General features: G+C 42.4%; 1 protein-coding gene across 1 annotated transcript in view; it reads right to left on the bottom strand.

Moving 5' to 3' along the window:
• The window catches only part of LOC147678096 (hydroperoxide isomerase ALOXE3-like), a 436,539-nt gene that overhangs the window by 348,294 nt on the left and 62,615 nt on the right, over positions 1-25,630 (bottom strand). Inside the window, exon 3 of the mRNA XM_086945960.1 lies at positions 12,419-12,503. Coding sequence (XP_086802086.1) covers positions 12,419-12,503 — 85 coding nt within the window. The remainder of the gene's footprint in view (positions 1-12,418; positions 12,504-25,630) is intronic.

Raw genomic sequence — 25,630 nt, forward strand, 5'->3', positions numbered from 1 at the left:
AGTATATCTTCTATCTCTAAGGACATTCCTACACTCAGGTTGGTTTACTGAGCTAGTTGTTGAAGCATTGCCGGTGCCAGGCTCATGGACAAATGGGGCTAATGCCAAGTTATCTATGTCTATGACCCTGGTGTCCAAGCCCATATTTATCGGGGAAACTCAATTATCCTTTTTTCGCTTATCAAAATCTGATGTAGTGGCCACCTGTTGTCAATCAACCCAATCTAGGTCAGTCAGGCACTCATACTGATTTGCCATCGGAACATTGTAGGGGTTGTTTAATGAATGAGGGACCTCGGCATAATTATAATTGTAACCAGCAATCATGCCATTGCCCCTACCCCTATCTACTTGGGATCTAGGGTCTTGATTATACCTGCCTCCTCTACGCTGAACTGAATTCCACCCCTCCTCACTAGCCCTGTCCCAGCCATGGGGGTTCCTTTCCCTGGGTACCTCTTGCCTCATACCTCCTTTATGATAGGTTGGGTTTTTAAGCCAACTCCATCTGTTATCCTGTTCATCTTCGGGCATATAAAAATGGGACAGGGGTCTAGCCGTGACCAAAGAGCCATTATGATTACGGGGACTTCTCCTACAGATATATTCTACAACATGTGGATCTTCAAAGGTCACTACTATGCAATCACCCTGTATTGTTTTCCGATTATGTCCTACCCATGGTGTTCTCTCAACCATTAAGATGTTACCACAAAAATTTGGTGGTAGAGGGTGATTATTCATGAGCCAGTGACATACCTTATTTTTAAGTGCCTGAAAGGTTTCTGAATGTGAGGGAACCAGTTCTGTTACCCCAGTCAGAATGATCACATACGGACAGGCGTCTGGCGGGAGGTGAATATTGCGCCGTGTTTTTTTTATTTCGGTGGTGGCAGAGTCAGTTTGTGGGGCAGGAATTATGGGAGTTTTAGGGTTGGCTTGGACAGTAGGCTTATTTGATGTATGGGATTTGGCTTGGGAACTTACTTTATTCATCACAGGGATAGGTGGATTCGGAGTCTGGTTCTTTGTCGTTTTCTTATTTTCCGTTACTGTACTCTTGGCCGCAGACCAGGCTTTAGTGGCTGCAGTAGTGACATTAGTGGCCCTGATGTCTTTGTGTATGTCATGTAGCACTTTTTCAATGCCATGCAGTCTGGCTTCTAGGGGTGCGAGTAAGCTTTTGATAATTTTCGTTATGGTACAGCCTATTGGTTCCTCCTCCCCGTCAACTTCCCCAGGTGTATCAGCCTTTGACCTATCAACTATGGTGCTGTCCTCGAGAATATCCGCCAGGGAATCATCCAAGATAGTGTCATCAATAATGGTCAAAGGTAAACTGACAGTATCCGGGCCATTTTGAACTGCCCCACTTATCTGATAGGTAGGCTCAGTTACAGGATCTCTTACCTCTGCTGAGCCGCCCGTGTTGTTTATATCCTCACTAGTTTTCCTAACTTGAGTAGAACGAGCTTTCTTGGCTCTAGTGGCACTAACAAATGATTGCTTTTGTTTAGGAATTGCCCCCTCCCTCTTCCCCCTTCTTTGTTCATCTGTTCATTCTGGCTGGGGGGCTGCCTGAGGGATTGTCTGAATTTGCCCTGTGCTGGTCTCCGTAGGGATAGAAGACTCAGCCTGGGGATTTGGGGGCAATAAATCTAGTGAGCCTTGCTGACTGCCATTCATATTATGAATATCAGCCACAACATGGACTGGGTTAGGTGTATGTAAGGATTTATCAACAACAAAGGTACCAGAGGGTCTCAGATAAATGTGCCCATAAACAAAGAAAACCAACCAAGAACTCACCCTTGCCCCCAGGTTGTGTCACAGAGAGCTCTCCGTGGATGAGGAAAAATACCCATCAGTCACCATTCGGATCCGCCCTTCATCATTTGGGATTTTATCCGTACCACCCGTCAGAGATTATTGGTATTCTCCTAGGAGGTCAACCCGGTGGTAGGGGGTATCCTCACTTGAGTAAAGAGACGACAGTGTGGTATACCACTCGATGTTGGTGAGTGGTAAAAAAATTGGGACTGGGGTGTGCAGTGCAAAAGAAGGTGTGAAAGGAAAAAACCAAGAAAAGTGAGTTTAAAATTGGTTTAGAAAAAGCACCAGACAAAGATTTATTTCAGTTGTGCTTACCATACCAATGTTAAAAACAGTGCACCTGCTGACTATCTGTTTATGTAGACAGCCTCAGGTCAATATGGTCGACTAGTTTCAGCAATTAAAGGACTGATTTTGTCATTGCTTTCTTCAGGACCAGAATTAAAATAAATGCTACTACACCAAGTGAAAAAAGTTACACCCTAGAAACACAAAACAAGTGCACACAGTCACCTGTATGCTCCGGGTGTCCTTACAGTCTGTGCAAATCACTGTGGAAAGAAAGTGAGGAGAAAAGGCTCTCAATAATAAATGGGCCAGATAGTACAACCATCAAATATGATTTGGACTAAAACACATAAGGTGTTGTTTAGAAAAAGCACTAGCTGAGTGCAGGCATGATTTCAATACATTTGGGTGAAAATTTGTAATACCAAATGTTAGTAAGCTCTTACCTCAACCTGTAAGGTCAGCTGGCCTCACCCCACCTGGCTGTGGCTCAGGGGAAAATGAAGCACCGCTCTAGAAAACATGTAGGACACACATTAACACATAAATTGCACGTGACAGAACAGAGCTCCTTGTACTACCATTAGCCGAAAATACATGGTCAAGTAGACCAGTCAGAGCAATTGAATGTTAAAAAGGAAGCTCAATATGAGTAAATAACCCTGATGGAAATATGCTCGCAAAAGCGCCTGGGCGCGAGGATTCACCTTACCTAACCGTCGGTACTCCTGGCCGGCGTCCTGGCCTTCTGGGGAGGTACCGACAGCTGGCGAGGGAGTGTAGATAAGCCCTGTCATCATTGGGTGGAAGGTCACGTGGGGCATCTTACTCGCGTCTCTTATGAGTATTGAAAAGAACGTCTTAGGCCTGGCAAAAAGCGTATTTTACCAGGTTGAAATACCAGTTCAAAACTGCACTACAGGCTACATTGGCAGGTCTGATACACATTTTACCAGCTATGTTACAGGGTGGCTGCAACCCACTAGTAGCAAATAATTTAGTGACTTTAGATGCCTGTAGTACCATATAGTGGTGACTTACAAGTAAATGAATCGTACCAATCAGGTATAGGCTAATTGAACCATGCTCCACAGAAAGATCCAAGACACTTTTCTACTGGTTAGCAGGGGTGAAGTGCACAAGGTTCTAATGCCAACAAATTCAGTAAAAACAAGGGTTGAAGGTAAAATGTCTGGGGGAGTACCGAGCCAAGGCTGTCAGGTCTAACAATTATGTAAATTGTGTGCAGGTTAATGTTCTGCATCAGGCACAAACAACAAGCAGTTATACAGTTGAAAACTGGCGCTTAGCACCTATAATGTAACGCATAACGACTTCAAAATATCGACTACAAAAATATCGAAGTCCTATCTACAAACAGTTAAGTACAACAATATCGAATCAAAACAATCGTTTAATAATAATATAGTTAGTCAAAATATAAAATTTTTGTAAATGTCTTAAAAGTAATTTAAAATAAATGAAATATTAAAAATAATTCACTAAAACATACTTAAAAATACTTAAATAACCTTAAAATTATAAAATAATTTAAGTAAATTTAAAAATTATTTTTTTTTAAACATAAATATATATATATTCACGATATTAATTAACAAAACACAATATTTTTACCGTAGGATAGCGTAGGGGTAAACATTACTATTCCCACTCCAGTCAGTGCAACAGTAGGGAAAGCGTTGGATAGCGTACGGGTAAAAATTACTATTCCCACTCCAATGAGTGCAACAGTAGGGAAAGCGTTGGATAGCGTAGCGGTAAAAATTACTATTCCCACTCCAGAGAGTGCAACAGTAGGGAAAGCGTTGGATAGCGTAGGGGTAAAAATTACTATTCCCACTCCAGAGAGTGCAACAGTAGGGAAAGCGTTGGATAGCATAGGGGTTAAAATTACTATTCCCACTGCAATGAGTGCAACAGTAGGGAAAGCGTTAGATAGCGTAGGGGTAAAAATTACTATTCCCACTCCAAAGAGTGCAACAGTAGGGAAGGCTTTGGATAGCGTAGGGGTAAAAATTACTATTCCCACTCCAGTGAGTGCAACAGTAAGGAAAGCGTTGGATAGCGTAGGGGTAAAAATTACTATTCCCACTCCAGTGAGTGCATCAGTAGAGAAAGTAAATACTACATATATTATTTAAAAATATATATATAGTAATATCTATAAAAAACTTAATTAAAAGTAATTACCAATTTAATCTAATATAATAATTAATCAATAAAAATATAAATTAAAATTAAATATAACAATTAGTTACCTATTAATACAAATTAATTACAAATGAACAATTAATTACTTACCAAATTAAAATTAATTAACAATTAATTCAAAATAAATACCAATAAATAAATTTACATATTTAATTAATTATAATTAAATTACTTCCTACCCTATTCCCCTATAAACCCACAACACACTACAGAAAATAAATGTGTAAAATTAACATAATTACCAATTAATCAATTAAGTAAAATTAATTGTGAATTAAAATTTCATTAATTACCAAATAAAAATTAATTAACAATTAATTCCAAATAAATACCAATAAAAACATTCACATATTTAATTAATTATAATTAAATTACTTCCCACCCTATTTCCCTATAAACCCCCAACCCGCTATAGAAAATAAATTGGTAAAATTAACATAATTACCAATTAATCAATTAAGCAAAATTCTTTGCCAATTAAAATTTAAATAATTACCAAATAAAAATTAATTAACAATTAATTCAAAATTAATACCAATAAATAAATTTACATATTTAATTAAATATAATTAAATTACTTCCCACCCTTTTCCCCTATAAACCCACAACCCGCTACAGAATAAATTACGTAAAAATTAAATAACATCAAAATCATTAATTAAAATAAATTATAACATAAATACACACTTTTCACACATATACTAACATTAAAAACACTATAAAAAATCGATATTGTTAAAAATTCGACAATTTTAGTAACCTATATTATATACTTCGATATTTTGACTTTCTATATTTTTAAAATTCGATATTACATTACTTACCTTAAAAACGATGTTTTTGATGACTATATTCTGTCCATTCGATATTTTGTCCATTCTATATTTTGAAGTCGATATTTGTACAATTCGATATTTTCTACTCAATATTATGTCTGTATACCAATGTAACATGTTAGTTGGTGTGAGAAGCTGGCTTAGTATATGATGTCCACTTACGTAAGTGGGCACCTTGCACCAGTTCAGACAACCCTCATGGTGATTTAAGAGATCTCAGACAACCTTAGAAAGCTATCAAAGTGGTAGCTGTGGAGAGCAGCCTTCAGGCTTAGGGGGTCATTATGATGAGAGGCAGACTTAGTCTGCCCGCCATCCTACCCGGACTCGGGACTGCCCGCCATAAGGGCGGGGGTCCCGTGAGTGGTATTAGGATGCGGCCGCCACAGTGGCGGCCGCATTCTGCATTTATAACATTGGGGCTGGCGGTGCTCTCTGCACCGCCCGCCACAATGCCATAAATGCATGTATGCATTTGCATACAGAATGCGGCAGGCACCGCCCGGTACCTACCGCATTGTAAATGCAAATGCAGGGGGGTACCACAGGTACCCCCACCGTGTGCACCCCCACCCCTCCTTCACTTTGGGGGCCCGCAGGGGGCCCCAGAGTAAAGACCACATGCCTTTCCGTGATGGCATTGCCGCCACGGAAAGGCATTGTAAAATGGCCATCATAATATGGCTGGCGGTGTCTGATAGACACCGCCACCATATTATTCCTTTTCCGCCCCGGCCGCAAGGCGACCGCAACGGAAAAGCGGCGGACGGTCTTTCCGTCCGCCGAGGTCCCCCCCCCCATACTAATATGGCGGGGGGAATTCAGGGGATGATGTCGGGCGGATTGCCCCCGCCAGGCCGGCGGTGGCCACCGCCAGCCTGGCGGGGGCCATCCGCCCGACATCATAATGGGCCCCTTAGTCTTGAAAGAGTGTAAAGCAGCTTGTTTTACCAGAATGTAATCTTATAGTATAGATTAAACTAAAAGAGAACCACAAGGAAAATTGTACAAGATGTATTTATTATATAACACTATCTAGTACGTTACTTTATTTCCCACTCAGAGATAGACACAAAGCACACAATACTTTAGCAAAGAAATCACAATAAATAGCACTAATACATAGCAGGCCCCAGGGGGGGGACCAAACCATATATTAAGAAAGTGTTATAAGAACCACAACTCGAGACAGGACAATGTTGAGAGGATGTAGAATTGATGGGACCCTAAACAACCACCCAAGGTGAGAAGATAGGGACACCACTCCATGCTCTGTACACGTCTATGTGCATGTTGCTGTTGGAATTTTAAAGATTAGTGACCCTTCCCAGTGGACCCTGAAGAAACCCTGTGGAAGACAGAAGGTTGGAGAGCCACCCCACCCATGGATACCAAAGTACCCAAGTTACCTATTCCAGGGAAGCTGGGTGCATAGGTGTGAAATGGTGTCGGAAACCGCTGTCAAACCCAATGGAGGACTTCAGGAAAATGCTGCTGCTGGAAGAGGAGAAAGTGTCCATAGGAACCCAAATGTGGATTCTTGTTGAAGAGTACCGTAAATCAGTGGGGAAAGAGCCTGGGCCACTGAAGAGTAACCAGGGGCTCAGTAGACAAATGCCCACCGATATCGGGTGCTTCAGGATAGATGACAGTGACCTTTACTCTGCAGCTGCGAGGACCAGGCAATGCTGAAGCTGACCAAGAGCTGGATATGAGCTGTCCCATGAAGTATGGTGAATGTTGAGGGGTCGGTGTCCGGCAGGAGCACCAACAAGCATTGGCAAAGGCCATCATCATAGGAGGTCAAGTAAGTGTTCGGTTCGAACCAGCAAGGTCCAGGAGACTCACCACAGGTAGGGGAATCAAGGCAGGCCCAAGCAATCAGAGGAGCCCAAGGAAATCAAAGGTGACCCTCAAATGGATCCACAGGCCAACACCACAGGAGTTGTGAGAGGACCTCAAGCAGCTCACCAAAAGAGGCAGGCTACGATGCACACAATGTGGTGTGGCCAAAGATTCTGGTCACAGGAGGTGCTTGGGGTTGGGGCTACTTGGAGCCCTAAGATATTCTTGCAAAGATGTCAACAAGGCTTTGCAACTGCAAAGGTGACACGGTACCCAGGGGTTTGGTTATACCAACCCCCACTCAAGCTGCTGGCCTCAAACCTGGTCATAGGTGAGAGTAGGACTCAGGTGCTGAAAAAAACCACAACATGAAATGCAGAGCCCAATGAGTTTGGAAGAGCTTGGGATCTGCAAACTGGTTGTATTTGTTGCAGTGCCTGCGAACTCAGGGAGATTGCTTTGGTTGTCCATGATGTTTCACAGGCCTTGGAAGGTTCCTGGAGGATGCAAAGGCACAGACGATGCAGGAGACTGGAAGAGAGACAAAGTCAGGCCCAAACGAATTCCAGCGAAGGCCATCGTGTCCAGGCAGTAATAATGCAGTGGTTTCAATTCTAAATCTTGTCCATGATGAATCTAAGGTCCTACAGCCAGGTAAACCCTTAAGTACCCAGGGGAGAGGTTTGGAAAGATTCAGGGGAGGGTTTGGACAGAGGGATGGTTACTCCCATGTCCTTTGTCCAGTTTTGCACCAGAGTGAGAACCAATGGCTTCCAGGACTGGTTTGAACTGGACTATGCACAGGTACACCAAATGTGCCCCTTCTGCATATTTTTAGGCCCTGATAAGTGCACCCATCCAGTCCTAATGCACTAAACCCTGTCTGGGAGGTGGGCACACTACCCTCGGACAGGATGACTATTGTCCTGCCTTCCCCTGCTCAAGCTTGGCTCAGCAGGAGGGCAGAAATGTGTCAATGGTTGGCACCAACCATTTTGTGATGTCGGGAGCTGGAAGGCTGGTACCGGGAACACTGAGAGCCCCACCAAAGGGCCTTACTGGTGGGTGGAATTATACCTCTCACACTGTTTGCCGCTGTGGAAGCATGATTCCAACATGTTTGACATCAAACACAATAGGGTTTGTTGCAGCTGTTTTCGAGATGTTCATTATGCACTTATGTAATGCCCCTCTATATTAGTATATAGCTGCTTCACTGACAACCCGGGAGAATGGACTCCGTAGGCTGCAGGTGAATACTGCTCATGCAGGAGCACCCACTCACTTCGAACCAAGCACCTTGCCCTCAGGATTGTAAAGGCCTGCTAGAGGGGTGATTTGTAGGTTTTAAGTGCAGTGACCCTTAAATATAGTAAACATATTTCTTTAGTAAGTGGTGCAAGCAACCAACTTACACAGGCTGCAGTGGCAGACCTGTAGTTCCATTTTTCATGATCTCTTATGAGTGGCACAATACATGCTGCAGCCCATGGGTGGCCTCTGGGGTACCCATGCCCTGGGTACATGGGTACCATATACTATGGACTGACAAGGGTACCCCCATTTCAAATTAGGAGTGTACCTAGGTACGTATCGCAACAGTTTAAGGAGAAATTCCTAATTAGCAGGATCCCAATCCGACTAGTCAAAAACCAGCTTAGCACAAGGCAAAAAGTTGGGATACACATGCAGAAGGATCCTACACTCCTACAGCTGGTGTATATTTTGTAATCCATTTTAAGCCATTTACTCCCTACTTCTCAAAATAACTACTGCTTAAAATTCAAACAAATGCAGGAAAGATGAAATAGTCCTTGGAATTCCATGTACATTTCTGATATGGCTGACTGAATAGATCTTTTTTCAACTATCGAAATAACAGGTTATGTTATGGGAAAATGTTGGAACACAGCAGTCTAAACCACAAGTGTTACGACTATGCAAGCTAAACTGCACTTTCTTTAAACAAGCATTCGCCCTAACCACACTGTTGGACCTGGCCCTTTTGGCAGGTTCACCCCGAAATGTTTTGCTTTTGCCTAGCCTGTTTCTGTAACCTGGAGTTGGTGATTTTAGGTCTCTGCGCACTTTTTCACTGTGGTCCAGTGTAAAGTGTGTGCGCTCTGTGTGTGTGTGGTGAGAGTGACCTGCCCTCCCATAGGAATGCATGGGTAATATGTGTGACCATGGTAGTTCCTGATGTGTGGGGAGTGCAGGGTCGAGTTTGGTATGTGTGAACTCGTGAGATTGAATGCTGCGCGATGATGTGTGCGGCTTTAATGTGTCTAGTGTGGAAGTGCCACTTCTAGAAGTTGGTGTGTCTGTGCAGTGAATGTGCTGGCTTATGATTGGCTGGAGCTGGCTGGTGTGCCTGGCCCCAAGGAGTCAGGATGGGTCTGCCCCGGTGGTGAATGGAGAGATATGCATGTTGATGGCAGGTAGGAGTTGCACCTGGGACCTAAATAGGGACCTAAATAGGGCTGGGCCTTCCCTCCACAATGCTGGCTCCACCACCTGTGGTGCGTCTGATGTCCCTAGCATGGCCAGTGAAAGGGAGAGAGGGGCAGAGCAAAACAAAGTGATCAGGAGTTCCCCATAACCAGTTGTAGCTGGTTCCCCCAGTGCCTGCACCCTGCTAGACAAAGGATCTTTCTGTATAAAAGTGGGGCAGTGACCTCATGAAAAGGGTATTTTTTTCTAACTTGAAACTACCAGGGGCGTGCTGCTGCTGGGGCCCAGGGGAAAGCTTGCCTCCCTGGGCGCTGCCCAGCCGCTGGATGCTGGAGGAATTTCCTTGTTGGGAGCTTCTTGCTGCACCTTGCCTCCAGGACCTTTTCTTTGGACCCTGTAATGTTGCTGGATTCTTTCCTGGATCTGGGGAAGACGACCCCGAAGTCCGGCCATGGATCCTGTGGGGCTCCGGTTGCAAGGAAGGAGCCCCGTGTGCCACACTTGAGGAGGAGGGAGGAGGTCGGCGTCTGACAGGCAGGGCTCCCGTGTACCGGTGAGAGCCCTGCGCATGCCCATGAAGCCACAAGTCCCAGGAAGGGGCCCGGGTGAAGAGAATCCGCCCTGGTGAAGACGCTGGTGCCTGCCCGTGCGGGGCTCCCATGGCTGAGGGAGAGCCCCGCGGGCACCAGCGCATCAAGGAGATGGCCGCCGGAGTAGAGAAAAGCCCCGGGTCCCAGGAGGGGGCCCAGGCAAAGAGTACTGCAGAGCGGGGCTCCCAGGAGTCCAGGGGAGCCCCGCAAGAGGAGTGCAGCCACAAGAGGAGCCCTCGCCAGAAGAGAGCAGCCCAGGGAGTGAAACGGGCTGGGGGGCTCTGTAGGGGCTACTGTTGGTGAATGAGACAGGTGGCATTTAGGGCGGCCCCGGATGGCAGCCAGCCACCCCAACGTTTTCTTGATAACTTCTAAGAGCCCGCATGGGCCTAGTGTTGGGCCTGATTATTCGCAGAGGCCCGTGTGGTTCTTTGGGTGCAAGTTTAGTTTGATCGCCAGTGCTCACCCCAGGGGCCATTTCACGGTGCATTGTCGGCACCTGGGCGGCCCCTACTCGCCAGAGGGCCGCCCCAACGACATGGGGCATTGTTGTTTATCCCCTGGCCTTATTGTAGACACTAGTGTTTGGGGACATATTTACTTAAAGGGCCCAGTGGGGTCCTCAGGGGTCAGTGATTTCCCCGGTGGGGCATATTTGACCTTTCAGAGCCTAGAGGGCACCAACGTTTGGCCCATTAGTTGTTCAGAGCCTAGGTGGCTCCAGGGACAGCCACAGTTTTGTTTCTAAGGGCCAGTGAGGGCCCATGCTGCAGTTTTGCATCCACAGCTGCCCAGCAAGTAATGGGCAGCTGCACCGTTTAGGCGCCAATGGAGAGAGAGAGAGTCCCTGAGAGGGACAGAAATGGCACAGAGGTGCCAGGCGTTCTACAGCTGCGCAGCACTTAGTGCCAGCTGCAACGTTTCGGCCCTGTTGTTGTCCTCAGCTGCCCAGCCAATAGTGGGCAGCTGCAACGTTTAGGCTTGCTCCGGTGGCGCACCCCTGCCTGGCGCTGCGTTGGCAGCGCGCCCTGACATTCTGGACACAGGGCATTTGAGTCCCCTTCTTGAGATGGCCTGTTGGCCAGGGGGGCTGGTACATGGTTAGGGCGCAAGGCCCTAATGTGATTTTAATTTTGCACAATGTGATTTTCCACTATATATGTGATGATAATTGCCTAATGTGATTCATGGGCTAGAGTGATTTGGTGCTAGGAAATGTATTGCCTATAGTATGTTTGGCGCACCCTGTGTTTTATACCTCTAAACTGTGGTTTATGATTATGAGGTGGTTTTACCCATGTAGGTTTATGCTATTGAGATGTTTTCACTGTGTGATTTACACCCCTAAATGTGAGTTATTCCTAGGAGGTAGGGTCTAATGTGTTTTGACTAGTGAAGAGATTGCCTACTGTTTTTTTGCTGGTTAGGCCTAATGTGCAATGCCTGAATGCCTGTGATACCTCTAAATGTGTTTTCATACTTAGGAGGTTGTTTTGCCTAGTATAGTTTATACTAGTGAGTTATGTGTCCCTGCGTGATCTATGCCTATGGTTATTAGTATTGCGTAGTGTGTACCTACCTTTTACCAGTGGTTACTGGTTGTGGTCTATAATTGGTATTTGGTTTTACAGTTATTTCTACTAAGTGCTGATTCTGACAGTGGCCCACGGGGCCCTGTCCTGTGTAAACAATCCCTTGTGAATATTGCCCGTGCCAGTTGGCACAATGTATATTGTGTGATTACTATCTGATGTGTTTTTAGAATACGAAAGTTATTTTTATATAACTTTGTGTGGAGTTCCTTTTGTGGTGGGCCTGGGATGTTGTTGCTGTGAGCGTGCGCAAATGCTTTACACATTGCCTCCGGGATAAGCCTGTCTGCTAGTGCCAAGCTACCAAGGGGGTGATCAGGGGTTATTTTGTCGTGTGACTCCCTTGCCCTGACTAGAATGGGGGTTTCTGCCTGGCTTTGGCGCAAGCCTTAGCCAACCAGAAATCCCTGTTCTAACACACACATATCCGTGGTTCTTGTACAGGGAATCAGATCACCAGTGGGAGAAACCACAGCTATCGTTGTTGACTGTGAGGAAAATAATACCCCCCCCACCTAAAAAAGAACTTCCGATAAGTGCTACTTTGTATGTGTATTTATGTACTCGGTATAAAATACTTATGTCAATGGTTTTATGTTTGTACATTTTCATAATCGAAGTGCTGTAAAGTAGGATGCACTAGCAGGAAAACAAATAGCAGCTATAAAATACAAAATTAGAGTTAAGTTTGTTGTATTTCAGTTGCTAAGGTTTTAGTGCTATGTTATTCAGATAACATAGAATAACTCACTTGTAGGCCTCTCGTCTCTCTTTCAGCTCATTCTCCCTCTGCTTTAGGAGGAGCGGATTGAGATTTTCTGCAGAGGCCAGGGAAGCTGCTCAAAAAAAAGAAAATATTGATGTTTAGTAAAGTCTTTAAAATTGGAAAATTTCACATAAAACCCTAATCCTTGGAATAAGTTGTCTAGCAAATACATGAAATGAAGAACTGATACAAGTGAGGTTAACCTGTCGCAGGCAGAGAAGGAAAGAAATAAACAGTAACACATTAAAGGCCCAGTTGTGGTTCAGTTACCCCCTAGAAAGTGTTCATGCTTTAGTTTTCTAAGCTTGTTCAAGGAAGATGGCAGATTGCTAGGATCAGGAGAATGCTTTTGACTCTGAAAATGAGTTCCTCTTACTCTCTCCCCCACTCTTCATCTTTCCTATCCATAACCAACATATTGGTCAGGGTTATCAATCTGCAGAGCCCCATATTTCAGTTTTCCAGCACTCTAAACTGAGCATTAAATATAGTTAAGAAGAGCTGGATATAGCTCATGTGACTATTGCAGCATCATTTTGCTAGCCCCTCTGAGAAACCTATTTCCAGGCTACAGAACTGGGAAGTTAGGCTGTTCATGAACTTCAGCAAACATGAAGACCAGGGCCGGATCCTCCGCTATGGCGGGGCTATGTTGCCCCCCTGCCAGCAGTGTTAAAAAAAAAAAAAAAAACGATAATAAACACAGGCCAGGCAAACCTATCAACTTACAATTTAACGCCACATGCAACAGTCATCGTCTCGTTTACTTCATTAAATGTCCTTGCAACTTATTTTATGTAGGTAAAACTGAGAGATCTCTACGTACACGCATCACCGAGCCCAAAAGTCGCATTAGAACCCAGACTACCAGCTCTCCCATTGCTGAACACTGGCGCACATTAGGACACAACATCTCTCAACTTAAATGTGGTGTTCTTGAGGTTATTGAACAACGTGCAGATCGAGACATCAGTAAATTTCTTTCACAACGTGAAACGTACTGGATATGGTTCATGCAATCACTGACCCCACTTGGTCTTAACGACAAATTTGAACTGGCTTGCTTCCTTTGAATTACTATGTATCATCTGAGCACGATGTACTTTTCTCTGAACCATTAGTCAGTACATTTTCTGAGTGTATATATACAGCTCTTGTATTTTCAGTCTTGCTTATAATGTCTTTATCACTGTTCTACTGTCTATTGTCATTACGACTACATACCATTCTGTTTCTTTATTGTTGCTGCATAAATATTATGATTGTTAATATTAATGCTGGACTATCCCTGATATGACAGACTTATTATATTGTATGTACTTCACTGTTTTATATTCGTTTCGTTATCTATTTTACATCTTTCTCTCGTTTCTGTTTTCACTTCTCTTTTTCTTTTTCATCCACCTTTGACCACCACCTACTGATGCTCACCGTTTTCGTTTTCACCATACTAATATGGCCGCAGTCTTTAGTTTACTGCCCGCTCTTGGTCAGTCCCCTTTCAGTTTCCTTTACACTGCACTATTTATCCTCTTTGCACTTGAGCAATATCCCCGAGACCTCTTTCCCGTCCCGTTTTGAACGTCACACGAGCTTCTGACCGGTGAGTCTTCATATCTTAGCTTCACTAACACACGACTAATTTCACTACTCAGCGCGTCATTTTTGTTTCTTTCACACACTACAGGTCGCCCCATTCTACTCCTGTTCCACTCCCGTTCGGGTTCCGCCATATGTTTTTGTCTCAGTAAGTTCCAAGCTCCACAATTGGTGTAATGGTTACCCACGCCCTCCCCGTCTTCATTTAACACTATTCCACTGTCTTTTCACATAGTTTGTTTCATCGACTTGTCTCACAGCAACTGACCTTAGATATTTACTATGTTACCTCGAGCGTCCCGCTCGTATCGGTAAGTCTCTTCATTTTCATGCGCATGCAGTTTCCCCTCTATACCACTGCTTGACTTTTAATGAGCTTCACATGGTTCCTTCTCTAGCATGTTCACGTTTTTCTTTTCAAATATATCATGTCACACACCTCATGTTTCCCTTGGTTTGTTCGTTCGACTCTCATGAGCTCCACATGGTTTCTTTTCTGGGGTCCTCTTGTCCTTTTTTATCTCGTACCGTGTCACACACTTCATGCTCTCTTTAGCTTTCTGGTCGCATTTGTTACTTTTGGCTTATCTTTTATCTTATTGTCATATCTTTGATTGTTTCCATGACTCCTCACCACGTTATAAGACCCTATGTGTTAAGCTGCTACTTTATAAATGTTCTTATTCAGTATCATATTGTTTCTAGAGATTCCCCTGAAGAAGGGCCAATTTGAAGCCCGAAATGCATTGGGATTTTTAACTCAAGATACCTTTGGAATACATATGAACATTCATTGTATGGATTTTGTGAATTTGCAACAATATCCTTGAACTTTTGATTTACAAATAAGAGACTCAAGATAAAACCAGAAGACTCAGCGTTATCTTTTCAGCGTTTCTCAGCGTTTTTCAGCATAACGTTATATATTGATACACATATTATAAACTTGTAACAATATCAACCATTAACTTTCTGTCTACACTAATTTTGAGTTATTTGTGCAGTGCATCAGGTATTTCCAGACTATTATCTGGTGATCTCCCTTTTTGTATTCATATAGGCTGTCAGGGCCTATTCCTGTTGCGTGCGACCGTTGACTGTATTGAATTTGTTTAACTTTATTGAAATTTTTGATTACTGTGCATATTGAGTGCAAGACGGTTGCTTCTTCCTTCCACCACTCTCATCTGGCACTGACTGCTACTGGTGAAGACATTATGAAGCTGTCCATAAACGTTTTTTCATTGGCTTCTAGTGGAATCCTGGCTCATATCCAAGTTTTACTGCACAGTCAAACACACAGACTATTGGGTCTAAGTCCCACAAAATCTCCACAAATAGACCTTGCTAATCCTCAGTCACAAATCTCACATTATTAACCACGCTCCTGATTTATTATTGATCAATTGAAAGCATGACACCTGGTGGCAGATTTTTCACAATGCAGGTCCCCTGAGTGTTGAATACCATCTTCCTCAACTGGAGATCTGAACCCAACCACTTGTGTAATCCCAGTCTAAATGATACTTACAATAAGTGTCTGACACAGTCCCTTCCTATCCGATTGGGTTCTAACCTCTTAAATGTCTCTTTATCAAACTGTACGTTGTCATGTCCGGTAGCTTTCGGAAGTAGCTGCATGAAAATACCTAGTTTTATATGAAAGTCAAAGAAACAAACAAGGTGTTTCTTTCTAGATGCACAGTGTGAAGATGATGCAAATGTGCTGTGATGTTAGAGCCTACCCATCGTCCGAGCAACCATCAAGATTGAAGAGAACTATTAAATTTTTCATCAAAGCTCTTTTACAATTATAGAAGTATATGCACATTAATAACATTTACTTTTCACAAGTTTTTGCCCTCAGTGGGAGTGGCTCTTATCTCCTGCCACCAAGAGGATACATGCTATTCTACTAACAACCACTTATTCTTTAGTTTACATGTCATTGGTTACCCATTAATGATAGAACACATGGCTTCGGTTTATTTACTGTGGTCCTGACTGCCATGTGCCACTTCTTTGCCACATAGCATTGCCATTCACTTCAATCAACTGAAAGGTTGAAGGCTGATCCCACTAACCACAGGCAGGAGGAGACCCTGTTTTGAGTGAGGATAAATCCTACACCAGAGTTTTTCCTCATACCTTCCCCACCACAGAACTGTGCTGGGGTAAGTATAATATTGTATCGCTCCTGCTTGACTGACAGCACCTCAGACCAGTGCCTGGACTTTTACTTTCACAGTTTCAAAGTGGATTGTTTAATGACTTGCCAAGACTTCCAAGCTTGACTTCAGCTTTCAATGTTTCCAGCCGAACCATCAGAATAAGTTGTACTTCATTAATTCTTTAAGGGTTTCCTGCAAACAATTTAAACTTTTGAGTACATTATTTTGGCTTGGTTAGGAGACCATGATATACGTGCAACTTCTGTGGTTCTTTTCACAAGCTTTCTTCTTTTGTATTTCTTTTTCATTCAGATACTCATTCACGTGTATTTGATTCTGAAAGTAAGTTCCAATGTTATTTTTTGGTATGGAAATTTCAAGATTTATTTTCCAGTGTACTTCAGTGACTACCTAGGTTCATCTCCTCTTCATGGGCAATATCCATGGTTCAGGTACATAAAGACCAGAATTTGTACCATTACCTCCTCCCCACTGTTGATTGCCTTCCTTACATGGTGAGGCCTCCCGTGCCTACCTTGACATCCCTTTTCCTTGTATTAAAAACTCCTCCCCCTACCATCTACCTCGTGTTTCTTTTCATCATCTCTTTCGGAAGGGCGGGTGCGATGCACTCACTCCAGGGTAAAGAAATTATGTTTCCCCATTGCAAAGACTCATAGTGGCCAGAGTCTGATTGACTGTTTGGGCTGACATGCAGGTGCCACGGCAGGGGCAGGGATATCATGAGTGGCTCAATGCAGTGTGTGCATTTCCTGATTTCAGATGGTGGTTTCTTGTTTGGACGCCAGTGTGTAGATGAACTTCCTGGTTAGGGGGAGTGATACCTCTCAAGACAAGGATTGAAGCAGTACGGATGGGAATAGCCCTGTTTTCCCATGCTAGTATGTTTCTTAGCAGTAAGGGGGAGCACTCTTATGGGGCTGTTGTGATGCTGTAGCTATATGGGATTGCCTTCCTGTTCCTGTCTATTGCCCTATTGGTGGTCTGTATGTGTCTTCACTATTGGGCTATGCCAATTGCAGGTCTTATTTAAGGCCTACCTTTTCACATTTTGAAGTCTTCAAATAAAGGTGAAGAGGTTTGAAAAGCAGAAGAGATCTCTGTTTCCCTCTTTTGAGGAGGAGGAAGGATAGGTGTCTGTGCAGCATCCCAGTCACTCTCTTGAGATCAAGGCACGAGTGACCACTAAACAAGTTCATGCTATGACTGATGAGGTGGTGGGGGTTATGGCTTTATCTGCCAAGTCTTCCCACGCCTGGAAAGTGTGGTCTGCTAATTTTTTTTCTGATACAGACAGTGATTTTATGCTAGAAAAACCTATTTCCTCTAGTGGGAAGTTTATTTCCAGCAACAAATTGGGGCCCATCTTGTTGCATACCTGTGACAATTTGGGGTTTGGCCCTCCCCATGTTGCAGAAGATGCTGATGGTCTCATTCCTCAATTTGCCAAAATGGCTCCTTGACTCTTTCTTTCCACCCCAAAATGGACTGCTTCAGGACACCAAAGTGGACTCTATTTCAGCGTCCTTACTTGGAAAGACTTCACTGAGTCCCAATGACTTTTCAGCCTTGGACCTTACAGACAAAGAGGTGGACGTCAGCCTTAAATGATATTTTAGAGCTGTGAGTTAGGTACTGCTGGTAGCCACTGGTGCTGCTATAACTTCACAATCCTTGGTGAAAGAGTTGAACTCTCTGGCAGAACTAATACAAGAAGGAGTGGATGTATCAGGGATCTTGGTATAGAAGGAACAACAGTCAAAATTCTTAATAGACGTTTCATCTGATATCATCCAAGTAGCCTCCATTGCTTCTAGTTCAGTGGTGATGGCTCATTGACATGTAAGGCTTTGGGATTAAAAGGCTTATTGTTTGGAGAGAAAGTCCCAGTTGAAGCATCCATTTGAGGACAAGAACCTCTTTGGTGACCAGCTGGATGATATGATGAAAAATGTCTTTTTCTGGGAGGAACTTTAAGCCCTGGTCTAGGGATTCTAAAGTTTATCGTAAGAAAGATTCTAAGTCATTCTCTTTGGAAAGTCGCAAATACCAGCCTCATAAACCAGGGAGGTCTCAGAGTGTGTAAAATAAGACGGGTCCCTCAACACAACGATCCTGACTATTCCAATCCCCTGGCCTTGGATGTGGTGGGAAGAAGGCTCAAAGACTGTTTTCATCTGTGGTCAGCATCTATCACGGATCATTGTGTTCTGAGCATCATTCAGATTGGGTACTTTATAGAGTTCAACTCTCTGCCTTCAGATTTGAGATGCATCCAAATTCCTGTTCCCAGAAATTTGATCCATGGGAAGGCCTTGTGGGACAGGCTTTTGACTTTGCTGCGGAAGCAGGCTATTCTCCCGGTTACCCAGGAGGAATAGGGCCAGAGGGTGTATTCCATTTTGTTTTTAGTGCAAAAAGACTAAGGGTATTTTTTCCAGTCCTCGATTGAAAAGACGCAACCGTTGGGAAGGACTCTCCATTTTCATATGGTGGTGTTTCAAGTCATCATTCCTCTAGTTTCTGTTCAAGATTTTCTGGCTATCATCAATCTGCAGGATGCTAACATACACATGCCTATTCACCACTCACATCCGAAGTTTCTTTGTTTCGAAAAGGGTGGGAATTTCACTTCCAGTTCTGTGTGCTTCTGTTAGGTTTGAAATCTGCCCCACAGGTTTTCACAAAGTTTCTGGCTCCTTTGATGGATCTGCTCCATTATCGAGAGATCCGCGTCCAGCGATAGCTGGACCATTGTCTGGTGTCGGCTGGTTCAGTTAGTCCAGCAATGGGCCATGTCACTCGAGTAGCCCAGGTGTTGACCTCTCATGGGTTCCTTATCAACATCCAGATTTCACAGTTGCTTCCAGCACAGGATCGTGTTTTCATTGGAGCCATATTGCACACCTGCATGGACACATATTTTAGGCCTTCTTAGGGCTCCCTTTTCAAGGGTGTTGGACTGGATATGAGTTTAGGAGGATTTGATGCCCATTTTCTTTTTGGTTACCTGGGCTCACTTCATTCTGAACATCCATGTTCGCTGTCCGGTTCAATCCTGGACCCCACCTCACAGGATATGTCTCTCCATCTTCCTGGCCCTCATTTTGGATTGCATTTTCTCATTGAGCCAGACTCATCTCCTATCTCTGACAATGATTTATATTCAGGGTTTCTGAACTCCTGGGTAGATGCATTCTGGAGGGTGAGTCCCTCCTCTCATGACTTTTGTCTTTCTCCCGATTGTTCAGTCTGATTTGTCAGAGGTGGGGGTGTCCTGATGTGGATCTGTGTGCATCTGCCCATAACGCTTTTCTTCCCTGATTTTGCTCCAAGGTGAGAGAGGTTTTGGCCTGGAGGATAGATGTGCTGTTTTGTCCCTGGCCTCAGGGTCTCCTGTTGCTTTCCCTGAATTTCCTTTGATCCAGAGGTTTCTGCTCAGAGTGAGGAGAGAAGGAGCTCAGATAGCTTGGTTGCTTTGGCATGGGGCCTCTCTTCTTGGGTTCCTCTTCTGATGATTATAAGGAAGGACAGGGAGTGGTTGCCCACCACGAGTCCATCTCCTCTGATCTTCCCGATCCTTCAGGAAGAGTCTCCAGTTTGTCTCAAATTGATGGTTTGGAGCCTGAGCAGGCAAGATTGATGGCTCAAGGTTGTTCTTTTGTTTTCACTTCCATTCAGGCTGCCAGGAGTCCATCCACTAGGGCTTCATCTGGTCAGTACTGGGTTTCCTTGGGAAATGGTGTGGGAAGCCATGGTTTAGGCCTATGTCCGTTTCAATTCCTCTGATCCTTCAGTTTCTGCAAGATGGGTTCACTTTGGTGCATTCTCCTTCCACTTTGAAGCCGCAGGGGTAGACATCATCACATTGTGGGCTCCTTGGAGTAATATGGAGTATTACCAGAGTCTGGTTTAGAAATAGTTTAAGGGTTTTTCTAAGGGTTTTTCTAATATTCATTCCAAAAATGTGTCAGACTGTTCTTCCTATAATCTGCTTCTGGTGCTACAAGTTTTGCCTTTTCCCCCTTCTGAGCCTCTACATTACATTGATCTCAGGTGCCTTATGCCGAAGGTGTTTGTTCTTGTGGCCAATAGTTTGGCCAGGAGATTGCGGAAACTGGAGCCCTTTTCTGTAGAGCCCCCTTTCAGTGGAACTATGAGGATAGGTTGGTTTTGCGACCGGGTCCTGGCTTTGTTTTCAAGGTCAATTCTGCATTCCATTCACAAGAAGAGCTTATTCTGCCCATTTGTGGTCCTAAACCACAGTCTCTTGATAAGATTAGTCTTCATTCTCTAGACATTTGGAGAATGGTGTTGGCTAATCTGGAGAGGGTGGGGAGTTTCTGTCAGGATTCATCTTTGTAAATGTTGGGCCTGCCAAAAAGGGTTGCAAGCCAACCAGGCAAACCTTCTGGCGCTACTCATCAATTTCTGTGGGGCTGCCGTCTCGGGGTTTCTGAGTCAAACCGGATTGACTCAGAAACCCCGAGACGGCAGCGGAGCGAGTTTTCAAAGGTCCTAATCTAGCTCCACAGAAATTGATGAGTGGCGCCAGAAGGATCAGAAGGGGAAATTGAAAATTACCCTATCAGTCCATGCCCAATAATAACTTCGAAAGGCTGGAAAAGTACCCTCACTAAAGGGGATTATCCAAGTGGCGGTCCTGAAGAAATTCGAACTGATTCTGAAGACATATTTGATTTACATGTGGGCAATTACACATAGCCCTTAATATTTTACTTAAGAAGATTGAATGTTTTTAATGTTCTGTCCTGAGGAAGGTGTTTACAAATAAGAAAAAGACACAGAAACGCGTCGACATAAGGATCAAATGCTCACATTGTTGTGATAATAATTTTGCTTTGTGAATATTTGTGTAGTGAACATGGCTTGATGCAATTTCAAAAGATAGACACCAGTTGTGTCCCATATATATGAAACAATTTGTATGCAAACATTTTTTTTCTTTTTCTGAATAATACACAAGTGGTTGATGTTTTTACTGTAACAAGGTAGATGGTGTAGATCATCTTTTAATCCAATCATGTTTTTAACAATAAAATAATAGAAAGATAAAAATTGACGTGTTGTTACATATGTATTTTGGTAACTAGATTTCTAATGGTGAATATTGCAATGCTATAATTAATCATACTTGAATTAACTGAATACAGAAAGGAGAACTTTTTTGTTTAGTTTATATTACCCGGTCCTTTCTGGTTCACCTGGGGAACTCTCTTCTTTTTTTAAGGTCACTTTAGCGTTGATACATCTCAGCATGTAAGGAAGACAAGCCAGAAGGAGGGGGAAGTTATGCTTCAATGACTTACAGTTAATTGCATTACTCCTAGTCTTTCTCTTGCTTGGCTTCCTTAAGCTCTCGCTCCCACTTTGTATCTCCAGGGCAACTGGGATTGGTGGAGCTTTGTGATGGTACAGGATGTAGGAGGGGGAGATTTTTATACTAGGAAAAGGGATGTCATGGATTTGTAGGATGACTCACAATATAAGGAAGTCAGGTGAGCGATGTACTTGTAGTACTGCAATTACCAGTAAGTAATTGAACCATTAAAGTAGTTGAGAGACAGCTACAGCCAATTTTGCCATGCCCATATGTAATTAAAGACCTTCCCTACAACAGTATTCAAGCCAGAAAATATCTCACATAGTCTACATGTTTTGATTATCACACATAACCTTCTAGCAGTCAGAGTTGTTGTTGTGATCCAAAGGAAAGATAAAGGCTCACAAAAGAACCAGCAAATGAGGTCAAACACAGAAAAAGCCTCCCAAGAAGGCAAAGAGCATGATTATTCACAGCCTTGCCTATAGGTCATAATGCATGATAACAGATTGGATCTTTCATTTCAAGTTAGGTGATGTCTTGATATTTAGGAAAAGGAGAACAATGCATACAATAGGAAGGTATTAAAAGGTATATAGCATAAAACAAGAAAGAAACAAACAATTGTGTTATACCTTATGTCCAAGGAGTCTTCCCTTGGCCACTGGTTATAGTCTAACAAACCAGTAAGCATTACTTACAGTGTTATCAGTTCATGGTGAAGTCCTGGAAATCTATAAACTATTGTTTCGATGCAATAGATGGTAAAATGTTGATGTGAGCAAAACATCTGCCATGCATGGAGGTAAATGTACAATCACTGCTTAATTACAAATCTTATGAAAGAGTTAGACATTACTGCTAAATTACCTTTTGTGTACAAACTAGACAATTGTTTTCGCTTTAAACTCAAAAGTACCAATAGGACTCAATACTGTTGGGAAGGCAAATATTTGGAGAGATTTCAGAAAGAAAATATGAAAAATAATGTTTTTAATAGAAAAAACATAACTTTCTTATCGTACAATATACATACCTTTTATAATTTTGATTTACCCTTGCTGTCTATTATCATTACATTCATGTGGAAAATGCTTTTTGTAAATTAAAATAAAAACGTTCTGAAAAACTAGAAAAACAACTGTGCAATATTTATTAGTTTAACTTTCAAGCTACAATCAAGGTTTTACATTACTTACCACCAAATTAGTCTTAAACTCTAATCAGTAAATAATGAAATATTGTAAAATGCTTTTAATAGTTGGCAGACTTTTTTGTACACTTCTGCAACAACATGATATGACAGAAAGAAGAATAACTCTGGTCACAACTGTTTTTATCACTTAGGTTTTAAAAGTATATTTGCATTTTAAAAAACATATGAAGTAGTTCCTCCTGAGCTGATTCACATTTAAAGGTGTGGATAAAAAGTGTGTTTCATTTTCTATAAGAACCATGAGTAAGTAAGTAAAACTTTATTGTTCAGTTAATTAAAACCATAACAAATTTTCTTTACACTTGTGTCGTAATGTTAAATTTTTTTTAAATTAGTTAAGAATACTTGTTCAAAATTTACATCAAGATAAAATTCAAATACTCGTTAAAGGACAAAAGAATGAGGTTTCAGAAAATCACACTACAGTATAAGAGGTATTACTCAGTCGTCAAGCGTTTTTCAAAGGCAAGCAAAAACTTTACAATCTTACAATTGATTTGTGTATCCGTAGAGTCCAAGCAGCCTATAATGGCTGTCCTACAGGTACGTAATCCTTTAGTTAGAAAGTGATTCTTTAAAAGAAGAGTTCGCTCTTGATTCAGCTTTGTACAATGACAAATAATGTGGATTATATCCTCTTTTTTATAATCACAGAGCCGACAGGCGATGGATCCCGTGTGTTTCCAGGCTGGTGCATCAGCCAGCATTGGATATTTTCCGAATCTTAGAGCCATCAACCTTTTTTTAGTAAAAACAGAGTATGTAGAGTCCAAGTAGAGCGCCGGAGTAAGAAGTTTATAGCTGTTAATTGCAACCCAAGAATGTGAACGATGGGAAAAGATCTCCTTGTCAATAAGTAGAGAATGTAGTTTGGCGGCTTTGTTTATTACCTGTTTAAATGAGTTAACTGGCAGGTTTTTATTCCATAGCTGGGTGGTGCGTGTTAATTCCAGAGCTTTGGTCAGGAATTTGTTTGCCTCTGATTTGGTTCCCTTTTCAACTTCTTGCCACAAAAATGTATTTAAGTTGTTATCAGTGGCTTTCATTTTAATGCAGTACCAGGTTTTAATGCACGTGTATAGTCTTCCCACTGATTCGTTCATGAGTCCAAATTCAAGGCGCATTTGCGCTGGTGAAGCTGTACGGGGAAGTTGAAAAACTTTCTTATAAATTTTAGTAATCAAAGTATTTAACAAAGCACCGTCCTTGCCATGCATTGCTGCACTTGCATATGTTAAGGTGGGAAGGGCTTTAGCTGCAATTACCGTTAGTAGTGGTTTAAACGATGGGCCTTCTAGTTTATTATACAAAGAGCTAAATGCAAAGATCAAGGCCCCGGTTCGTTGCGTAAGGTAAAATAAGAACCATGATGTATTGCCTATATTGGCTGTCTTCTGGTTTCCAGCACTTCCTAACTCTGTGCATTTCTATTTCAAACCTGTTGAGATCTACACTATATTTATTCATAGTTTGTGTTTAGCATGTTTATTCTCGGCATGTACAGTACATAGTTATATCACATTTAATATTCTGTATAAGTTTACTTGTGTTAAAGTTTGTATTTTCCCCACTGTTCATTATGCCTGTTTAGAAGTGGCAAATTCACAGTTTTTTATATGTGTGTTTGTGACAAGTCAATATCTGTCAAGTTCTAACACTACTAGACAGTGGTATTGCATTAGGAAGATGGCTCTACAAGGGAGAGTGACACAGATATTTGTGTGGGAAATCTATCTTATCTTTGGTGCTGCAAAGAGAGGAGAACTACCAAACCCCACAAAACCGGTAGACTAAGCTGCCTCCAATACATAAATAAAAACACCCCAGCACACAAAATGTTGTCACAAAAATTATCTAAAAGTGCAGAACGTGAGCACAAATTTCAACACATCAAGTAAGTTGTTGTTCTTTTTTCTTTTTAATCCTTGAGTCTTCAAAACAACCATTCACAACAGCTGACACGTGTTTGTCGCTTAACAAGGGAAATCGTCCCGCGACTTTATCAAGGCTATGATCCTTGCCTATGTTTTCTTTAAATTATGGTAATATTTCAAACCCATAAGGGGTTCTGTTTCTTACGGCATCCACACAAGTTGTGCGTCTATTCGAATGGTGCCAGTGGTTTTCAAAATTTCTGAATCGTAACAGATGCTCACAGGTCTATGGATATCGCATGCAGTGTGAATCCGAGTACGGAACACTGTCAAGTTCTGCTTTCTTTGATTTGGATATCTCTATGCACTTTGAGAATCGTTCTGTAAATTGTAAACACATTCTTACTATTTGCATTCCATGACAGTAAACATCTTGGTTCAGAGTATGTCCCAAAACAATACTGCCTTATAGAGAGAACTGGTCCAATGAGTGCAAATTACAATAGAAGCATGATAAACAGTTTGGATTTTGTAGAGTAAAATAAACACATTGCTTTATGAAGAGCTTCCATGTCTTGTGCAACATTTCATGATTCAGTGAAATGATCTCTAGGGAGTATATATTGTTAGTTGGATATGCCTGGAACTCATTGTTGAATTCAAAAGTTTGTGTCTTACAGATGTCTTTATTATGAAAGGTTATTATGTTCACTAGATTTCTTATTAGGAAACACACTGCAGTTTTTTTCTTGGAAGTCCAGGTTTTATTGTAATACTTCTTCTATAATTATTAGAAGTATTGAACAATGGGCACAGGGAAAAACATTTATATTTTGTTTAGTAAATTCATATTTGGTCTGACGCTTGTTCCAGATTGATAGTTTTTTATTTATTTATTTATTTCGAGTTTTGTATAGCACGTAGTTACCCTAGAGCATCCCAGCGCTTGTTCCAGAGCAACAGAAAGGTAGC

This window comes from Lissotriton vulgaris, chromosome 12 (assembly GCF_964263255.1).
Source record: "Lissotriton vulgaris chromosome 12, aLisVul1.2, whole genome shotgun sequence".
Lineage (NCBI taxonomy): Eukaryota > Metazoa > Chordata > Amphibia > Caudata > Salamandridae > Lissotriton > Lissotriton vulgaris.